This window comes from Xenopus tropicalis, chromosome 3 (genome assembly GCF_000004195.4).
Source record: "Xenopus tropicalis strain Nigerian chromosome 3, UCB_Xtro_10.0, whole genome shotgun sequence".
NCBI classification, from domain to species: domain Eukaryota; kingdom Metazoa; phylum Chordata; class Amphibia; order Anura; family Pipidae; genus Xenopus; species Xenopus tropicalis.
In genome coordinates, this window is record NC_030679.2 from 131,698,073 (window position 1) to 131,707,938 (window position 9,866).

Here is a 9,866-nt window from a genome sequence, read left to right on the forward strand (position 1 = left end):
ACATACAAGATATCACTAATTATTGCAATGCTCAAGACTGACCGATAGCCCCCTATAAGGAGATATGGTGCAATAGGCCATCACAGTACTCACCTTAGCGAGACCCACTGTCCAGATTCTGTCACAGCACGGGACTTACGGGCTGCTTCTCTTCTCCAGACTTAGAAAGTGGCACTCAATTATTCATCATTTTTCCCACTCAAGGACATTATGGCTCACATGAGCCCTACAAGCTCCCATACACCACTTTCTATTGAAGGCCATACTCCTCCTAATATCATTCCGCACTGCCTAGCCTCTGAGCTCCCATGCACAAGAACATCCCTCCCCCCTTACACTCTTCTATTTCCAAATCCCAGTTTTTATTTGTACCCCCACAAGACTTACCCCCACTGAATATACCCCCAGTTCTGATTTCTGTCTTTACTCCTTTTTCCCTTCCTTTTCATATTTCTGATTCAGTTATCCAGTCGATCCTTGTTGGCACGCACTGGTTCTCATGCAGTCACTCAAGCAGTCAAAAATCATACCATAAACATAGTTAAGCAAGCTATAACAAGGTATACTCAATAAACAACTAGAGATGTAGCGAACTGTTCGCCGGAGAACTAATTCGCACGAAAATCGGGTGTTCGCAAGTTCGCAAGTTCGCGAACTTTTAGCAAAGTTCGCAATTTTGGGTTCGCCTTAGCTGGAGCCAAATTTTGACCTCTCACCCCAGAGCCAGCAGATACATGGCAGCCAATCAGGCAGCTCTCCCTCCTGGACCACCCCCGGACCACTCCCTTCCATATATAAACCGAAGCCCAGCAGCCATTTTACATTCTGCCTGTGTGTGCTTGATGAGTTAGCATAGGGAGAGAGCTGTGCAGGGGTTTGAGGGAGAGTTTAGGTAGCTTTGCTGACTAGTAATCTACTTTCTACTGCTCTGTATGTAGCTGCTGTGGGCAGCTGTCCTTCTGATCTCATCTGCTGTAACCCAATAGTCCTTGTAAGGACTGCTTTTATTTTCTGATTACTGTTACTCTTCTTTTCATTGTGTACTGCAGCTCCGTCTGTGTGTGTTTGCTACTGTAATTTATAGAGCCCAGTACTATTAGTCTAGCTGTGTTGGGGACTGGTGTGCTGCTCCTAGTAGTTCACCCCCAGCACCAACCAGAAATTTAAGTTACTGTTCTTTAATGTGTCCAGTGCTGTTTGCTGTCGCTGAGCGATGTTTTTCCACCAATAATAATAATAATAATATATTCCGTATCCACTACTGCGTCGTTTTGTCTTTGGGTGTGAAACGGCCGTAACCTTTACACTACTTGATTGGCATGTAGACGCCGGACATTTTAAAGCAGTTTATTACACAAGTTTAGAAATGTAGTGTGATTTCTGCCCTTTACAGCACAAAACGCAACGCTGTGTCAACAACGTATTTTTCAGAGACATTTTTGCCCTTGATCCCCCTCCTGCATGCCACTGTCCAGGTCGTGGCACCCTTTAAACAACTTTAAAATCAGTTTTCTGGCCAGAAATGGCTTTTCTAGTTTTTAAAGTTTGCCTTCCCATTGAAGTCTATGGGGTTCGCAAAGTTCGCAAAAGTTTGCACTTTTTGGCAGAAGTTCGCGAACGGGTTCGCGAACTTTTTTTGTGAGGTTCGCTACATCTCTATAAACAACCAAGCTCCTTAGTGACAGTTTATATTTCTTCATATTATGTAATCCTTACTGCTTGTAAATGGGCCAGTTGTTAGTTGTGTGTACCCTTCTCTGATTGTATTGACATGGATCGGTTTCACTTGTGTTAAAACTTATTAAACATTAAAAAAAGGCAACTTATGCTGAACATGCTCTCTGTATATCCACTTTAAAGGTTTTTTAACCATCTTTGGGGAAGTCAGCAGAGAACTGTGTGACAAGTCTGAGCAGATGCTTTGAGATCTGTGGTGACATCTGTCATCTTGGCACAAACTGCTGCTTTCCCCTGACCCAGGAGTCTTTTATAGGGCAGTTCTAAATCTTGGCCCCTCTCTATAAACCTCTTGCCTACTCTGCAGGCCAGCTCACCTCCTCAGCACTCTGTATGGGGGGCTCTCCTCTCCCAATATCATTCTGCTGCTACCCAAGCAGGCTGCCACTCTCCTGTAGGTTCCTGATGAGCTGCTTAGAAAGCAACCAGAACAATATGGCAGCTCCCACTGGAGTGGAGGACAGGCAACGTACAGCTACTTGCTGGGATCCATATTACTTGTGTGAGGAGCGGATGCAGAGAACACACCACATTAGTTACAATGACATAATTTTGTGTACTATTTGCTCGCAGGCCTGCAGAGATGTTTTTTTAAGAGGGTCTAAGCGTTGCCCTGGGTTGTGTCCTACAGAAGGGAGGTGATACCAGAACTTTTAGCCCCTGATTTCTTTTATTGCCCTAATCATTTAGCCGGTGTGGCACACAGAGCAGTTTAGAGGCAATGCATACATCAGCTTTTCCTGCACCTGTCAGTACTGGGGCCTAGTGCTGTGCCCGACCCCTGGAGTTCCTGTGCAAGGAGCTTACAATCTATTTCTTGACCCCTGGAGCACAAGAGATTCTGCTTTATGGTCAGAAAGAGAAGAAGTAGTGGAACTGGCTAATACAGTACAGAAAAGACAGTTTGTTGGACAAAGATGAGGGAGAAAATAAGAAAAATGGGGGGTTAATATAAGACCCCCTAGGATTAAGTAAGAGAAAGCTCTGCAGATGGGGGGTGGTGAGATACACAGGCAGGCCTGGATTTGTGGCGAGGCCACAAAGGCCCGGGCCTAGGGCGGCACAAGCATAGGGGCAGGCAAATTTTAACATTTTGCTCCCATACGGAGCAATGGGGAACTCTCCCCACTGCTCCGTATGGGAGATACAACTTTGGCGCTTGTGCATGCGCGCTCGGGGGAAGGGGGGTTCACACATGCGTTTTGGCGCGGCGGGGGGGGATAGGGGGCGCCAAATGGGGGTGGCCTCGGGGCGTCCCCACTACAAATCCGGCGCTGTACACAGGGCTGTGCATCTGTTGAGTTCAATATTTTCTTGAACAAAAAGTAGTTGCTGACCTCATATTGGATGAGAGAAGGGATCCTGGGAAGATATAGGCGCTTGTTACCCAGATGAAAGTGCCAGGCTCCATAACATGTGGATTCAATGCAGGAATCAGAGCTGCTAATGAGGTAAGAAAAGAAATGACACTGGGGATTTGCAGTTGCTCAGAGCAGATTTATTGGGCAGTTGCATATGGGGAAGGGGAGTAACAAGCTAAATTCAAAGCAAATGGCTGAGTAGTTACTATTGGAAGCCACACTGGCTATTGCAATTGCACTTTTCAAAGTAAAAATCTATATCTACAGACAGTAGGAAGGCATTAAGGCTCAGTTACTGATGGACAGACAGATAGCAACGGCACTCAGGAGCTTAATACGGGACTATGCCCTTCAAATATTTTATTGCGGATAATGCAACGTTTTGAGGCAAAGACAGCCCCTTTGTCAAGCAGTTACTGATGGGACAGGGGCAAGTGCTGGGGCGCTAAAGGGCACAAAGCATGGGAGCCCTGTACTTACCCTAGGGTCCCTAACCTGCAGCTTATGAATGACACACAAGCTGGGGAAGTTCCCAGGGGATGCCCACGTGCCTCCCACACCCCCAGACAGCAATGTATATAGAGGGAGGCTCCTGTAGTTTGCACTTGGCATCTTGTCCCATTGGTTGTAAATGAACCCAGTTGGTACAGATCAGATGTGTCTGCGGCACTGATACTGAGGCATTGAGCTGTTGCTTTATACTTGGCAGCAGCTTTTCTGGATGTTTTTCATTTTTATGAACACTTATTATGGAATATTGAAAAAGGAATATTCTGTATAAGACGTTGGAGTTGTAACTCTAGCTCAGTCACATTTAGCTCTGTGACAGAATAGTTTATATTGTTCGCTAGCCCCGCCCCTGACCCGATTGGCTTGTCATTATTACCTACACAGCAGTAAGCGCTCCACACCTGACTGGGAATATTCACACGGTCATTCTTAATCCAGTTATTACCCGGTACAATGCCAGTAACCACATACATAGTGTTACAGTCTCTGGCTTTCGCTATCATTTGCTTCTCATAAATTCTCCACTGGCCTTGGTTTAAACTACTATCCATCGGCACCGCGTTGGTCAGTGTGAATGTTGCATCCTGCGCATCTTTGTCTTCATGATGGCACACGGGATTCAGATGGCCTCTGTGAAAGCCGGCGATTCCATAATCAGCATTTACAGCTTGGCTTGTTCTAAGTCTTTCTTGGGCTTCTTGAATGTTCTTCAATTTAAAGTGTATTTGTATCTCTCTTGTAGTGGCTGATTCTCTTAGCATTGCTTTGTTCAGCGCCCTATCGACCAGCTGAAAGTCAAAACAGAGTATAAATAGGGTTTTACACAACCACTTAGGACCTGGATTAGTCTGTATAACTAAATACTTTTTACCTTACCCATTGCTTCAGTCCAATTAAGGCTTAATTATGTAATGAAAAATAATTGGAAGAACAGTCATGCTGCAGAACCAAGCTGCAACCATCAGAGTTTGAACACAACATGTTTCCAGCCAAGCTTTTTCCATTGAAAAAAAGATTTTGGCTCAAAACATGTAGCGTTCAAATAAACACTGTTAGTTGCAGCTTGGTTCTGCAGCATGACTGTTCCGATGCCCTCTGTCATATGAACTATTTCTATAATCAACATTAACAGCTTGGCTTGAGTTAAGAAGTGTTCCCGGGTCTTCTCCAGTGCAACGATTTATCTCTTTTTTAGCAGCTGATTCATTTAGCATTGATGTGGTTGAATTCCTACAAGCCAGCTGAAAGTAAAAATGGAATATAAATGGGTCTGTATTCATTAAATCCACCAACTGTGCCAATTAAAGGTGGAAAAAGAGCTTAAGCTCAGTAGGTAATGCTTGCTAGGTAAGGCCAGTTATACATTGTGGCAGGACAGCCTAAAAAAGTATTAGGAATTGTGCCTTTAAGGTGCATGATAAGGGCTGCATGGGGACACTGAGTGGAGATAGAGTTCATATTCCACTCAGCCAGGTAATTTGGTGGTAGCTGAGAGTGGAGCTGCCTGTAAAGGTAAAAGGGCTGCGCTCTAATACCTGGGGGTCCTGGCTGGTCCCAGTGTGTGAGAACCAAGGGATGCATGGGGCCTGACAGAGAAAGTGAGTGCCAAGGGGCCAGTGATTGTACCTGGAAAGGGGCAGATTTTGGGAAAGTGCAACTGTGAAGCTGACATGGGAGTAGGCTGTGTGGCCCAGCTGATAGAGAGAGGTTATGAAGATGTCAGGCCCTGGGGCAGTCAGAAAGACCTGCGTTCTCAGCTGAGAGGGATTGTTCTATATTTTTGATGTCCAATGCAGATAAACACCCTTTGGATGTGTTCTATTTTTGTGCAGTTTTTGTGTCCCTGTCTCTCCTCTGCCTATCAAGAAATAAAGGCAAAACACAATAAATACCAGCAGTGCAGAAAGGGACATTGCTTTCAGTAGCAATTCCATTTACAAATAACGCTAAAAACCATTTGAATTACTACACTGTATATTGGCAAGTTGCTTAGAGTTTATATTTTTCATTGGGAAAATGTTATTTTTGTGTTTACGTTTTCTTTTATGGGATCACCAGCAGAAAAGCCATTCTGTATTGTCTCTGAGCTGTGCACTTCTTGCCAGTTTAATTACAATCTAAGTTGTGAGCATAACAGGGCTGAGGGATCTGTGGGGTTCTATTGGGCCCCAATCAATTAGATCTGTTACTGCAGAAGAAGAAAGAAAATAAAATGATTGGGGCTTTATATAATCTCCATACAGAGTGAGTGGGATAAAGAAACTGGAGGGACATAGTGATTTGGGAACATTAAAGAAGGACATCAAATTTTGCACCAAGACCAGTGAGCCGGTACTTACACCTTAGGGGGGAGCTGCATCCATAGCTTAAAGAGAAAACATCTCTTATCAAGAATGGATAAGGATAAGACATCTTTTTGTAATTTGGATCTCTGTACCTTAGGACTACTAAAAAATTATTTAAACATTAAATAAACCCACGAGGATTGTTTGACTGCAATTATGATTAGTTTAAAGCAGAAGGAAAGGTAAAAACTAAGTAAGCTTTATCGGAAAGGTCTATGTAAATACAGCCATAAGCACTCACAGAAGAATTCGCTACCAGCTGGAGCTGCAGCACGGAAGCTACTGAGACCAAGCTAAAATGGCAGCTGCTATCTTAAACAAACATAGGGAGCTTGTAGTGTTTTACCTTGCACTATTGTGGCTAATCTATTGGCAATAAAATGCTAAAATGCCTTTCATTCTCCTTTAAGATCATACTGGAAATATTTTGGGTACAAGGTACATTACAGAGAAAAAGGAAATATGTTTTAAAATGTTGAATTATTTGGCTAAAATGGAGTCTATGAGAGATGGCCCTCATACAATTTGGAGCTTTTTGTATAGCAGATTTCCAGATAACAGATCCCATACCTTTATAAATATAAATATTTTCTTTTTCTATACAAACATACCTGCTTCCACAGATTGAAGGGAAACCATTATAGTCTGGTCAAGCTAAAGTTTCCGAATTGTAACAGTTCCTACCACAGTCCCTGCACATCCCTGCACCACAATATCTCCAGCATCCCTGTCTGTGTGATACTATATATACAGACTAACTAAAAACAATATAACATCATTATTGATAATTACACATTTATAGTTCTTACCTGAGGTTCTACATCAAATGTGTTTTTCCTGTCACTACAGTTAGATGCGGATCTCCTGTCCAAGATGTAGGCAGAATAGAGGGGCACGCGCCTCCCTCTGTCATACAGGGAAGCAAAGCGATCATCATTCTTATACTGCTGGCAGATATAGGCTGGAGAGGCCAGATTTCTCTCCTTTATCCCATCTGGTAAGTTTGGGTGATTAATATGATGAGGGAGAGCAATGTCATCAAAGCCGTCAGGGAGCTGTCCTTTATAGAAAAACTCCCGGCACTCATTAAAGTGCTCAGAGATGAAGGGTTTAGCTTTATGGGCTATGGCTATGAGCAGCCAAGCCAGACTCAGCATCATCTTCATGGTCACTAAAGGGCAAGCAAAACACAGAGAGACACTAACAGCCTGTGTGATTGGTACAGGAGAAAGAAGGGCTTTATATATACTGGGTTATCAGTGGGAGATAAGCAACTTCCTCAAAGTTTAAAGAAGGACAAAAAATAAAAGCAGAAACTGAAATGTTTCACTGTTTCCAGTATTACAGTGCTAACAACACCCATAACTATTTGAAAAAGAGATAGATGACAAATAGATAGATAGATAGATAGATAGATAGATAAATAGACAGATAAGTAGATAGATACTAGTGTATTGCTATACCAAAAAGCAAAATACTTAAAATACACTTCACTCTTATTGATCACTGATTGATTCTGAAGAGAAAACATCATCCTAGCCTGTATCAGCTGGGGAACCCCAGTACAGCGAAGGCAATAGGAGCAACCCATCAATTGGGAAAGGGTCCTACCCAGCACATTTGTCTATATTTAGATAGATAGATAGATATACAGATGATGATGATAGATAGATATACAGATGATGATAGATAGATAGATGATGATAGATAGATAGATAGATGATAGATAGATATACAGATGATGATAGATAGATAGATAGATAGATAGATAGATAAATGATAGATAGATAGATAGATAATAGATAGATAGATAGATAGATAGATAGATAGATGATAGATAGATAGATAGATAGATAGATAGATGATAGATAGATATACAGATGATGATGATAGATAGATAGATGATAGATAGATAGTTATACAGATGATGATAGATAGATAGATAGATAGATATACAGATGATGATGATAGATAGATAATAGATAGATGATAGATAGATAGATAATAGATAGATAGATGATAGATAGATACATGATAGATAGATAGATAAATAATAGATAGATGATAGATAGATAAATAGATAGATACTGTAGATAGATAGATGATAGATAGATAATAGATAGATGATAGATAGATATACAGATGATGATAGATAGATAGATGGATAGATAGATAGATGATAGATAGATATACAGATGATGATAGATAGATAGATATACAGATGATGATAGATAGATAGATAATAGATAGATAGATGATAGATAGATAGATAGATAAATACATGATAGATAGATAGATAGATGATAGATAGATAGATAAATTGTGGTGCTGTGTAAATAAATACATACAAATACATAAATACAAGCGATACTATTGTTTCCCCCCCCCCCCTTCCCTTGTAGAATGCAGGTTCGGCACACTCTCCAACATAACAAACAAACTTGTTATAATTGTGGGGACAAGGCTCAATCAGTTTCACAAAAGTCCATGGAATTCAGCCCTAAATAAATGGGATTTAGTGCATAACTGAGTGTGGGGAAATTAGCAGTAAGTAAATGACCCATATGCTTTGCTCATTGAATGTAGCGCAGCACATTGCTCTGATCAGCAGGGATTTCATTTGGTTTGTTACTCCTGCTGGACACCAGGTGGCGCTGGCCGTATATACTCGAGTATAAGATAATCCGAATATAAGCCTATAAGTAGTATTATGTACCTAATTTTACCTAAGAAAAATGGAAAAACGTATTGACTCGAGTATAAGCCTAGGGTGGGAAATGCAGCCGCTACTGCTAAGTTTCAATAATCAAATAAATAATAAAAGGACACTCAGCGTGACCCCCTGTGAACTCTTTATAAATATATCATGTTGGCAGCGGCAGATTAGGGAAAGGTGATTAGGGAAAGGTGGGTGGGGGACCCTTTCACCCCCCTGCCTTGAAGAGTTACAGCACTGCTGATAAAAAAAAAGAAAAGAAAAAAGAAAGATAAATGCAACAGCAGCAGACAAAAGCAATGTTTTTTTTAAAAAGAATATAATAATAATACCTTATTATCAGTAGGTATTTCTTCTTATTAACTATTGGTAGATAAAGCACTGACAGGATTGTACCACTAGCAGTCACTGGTTTTAAAAACTTCACTTCACCCACAAATGCTCTTTTTTTGTGCCAGCTAAAATCACATTTACTGGAGGGTGCCCCTTGGGTGGTGCACGTAACTGACAGGAAATAATTGGTCTTTATGTACTGTACTCTTTTGGGAAACACACACACAACTGAATCATACACAAACACACGTATTCAGGCCAGTTAATGAAATCCTTAATAATGTCTTTAGACTACAGTCTATAGAAGGTGGGACAGCTTTGTGCATATTATTAAATAATTAATTTCAGTCAAAACATAGATGCACCTGTATGAGTATTTCAAATCCACGTGTTGTCCACAATGAAGAAAAAGCTGCTGGATTTTGAAATGATTCCCCTTTCCAAAGTAAATTGCAGTCTCTAAAAGATTGTGTGACACAACAAATATTCTCATCTGGGGAAGCTTAGAAATGATCGATAGTAGGACTGTCCAGCTTTTTGCCCTTCAGCAGTTTCTGAACTATAACCCTTGCACTTTAACAACTTAACAGGTATGGACTCAGATTCAAAATACGCCCAGGCATTTTCAAGTACATAGAGCCCCAAACAGCCCCCCACCAGCCTGATAAATAGTGTCTGTCTATAGCATCTTACAGCAGCCCATATGGCCAACACTTAGGGGCTGATTTACTAACCCACGAACGGGTCGAAATGAGTCCGATTGCGTTTTTTTCGTAAAGATCGGTATTTTGCGTTTTTTTCGTATTTTTTGCGATTTTTTCGGCGTCTTTACGAATTTTTCGTTACCAATACGATTTTTGCGTA

The 9,866-nt window shown here is 41.3% G+C and overlaps 1 protein-coding gene across 1 annotated transcript; it reads right to left on the reverse strand.

The window, feature by feature from the left end:
• Positions 1-3,832: 3,832 nt before the first annotated feature.
• On the reverse strand, positions 3,833-7,179 carry LOC100487990 (endonuclease domain-containing 1 protein). Its single transcript, XM_002932779.3, has 2 exons — positions 6,763-7,179; positions 3,833-4,396 (listed from the first exon to the last, which is right to left on the reverse strand). The coding sequence occupies exons 1-2, from the start codon at positions 7,117-7,119 to the stop codon at positions 3,833-3,835; spliced, it is 921 nt and encodes a 306-aa protein (XP_002932825.1). The 5' UTR covers positions 7,120-7,179.
• Positions 7,180-9,866: the final 2,687 nt, after the last annotated feature.

Coding starts and splice junctions, on each gene's coding strand:
- LOC100487990 (XM_002932779.3), bottom strand. CDS start 7,119: ATGAAGATGATGCTGAGTCTGGCTTGGCTGCTCATAGCCATAGCCCAT. Junction 4,397..6,762: donor CATTTGATGTAGAACCTCAG/GTAAGAACTATA, acceptor TTTGACTTTCAG/CTGGTCGATAGGGCGCTGAA.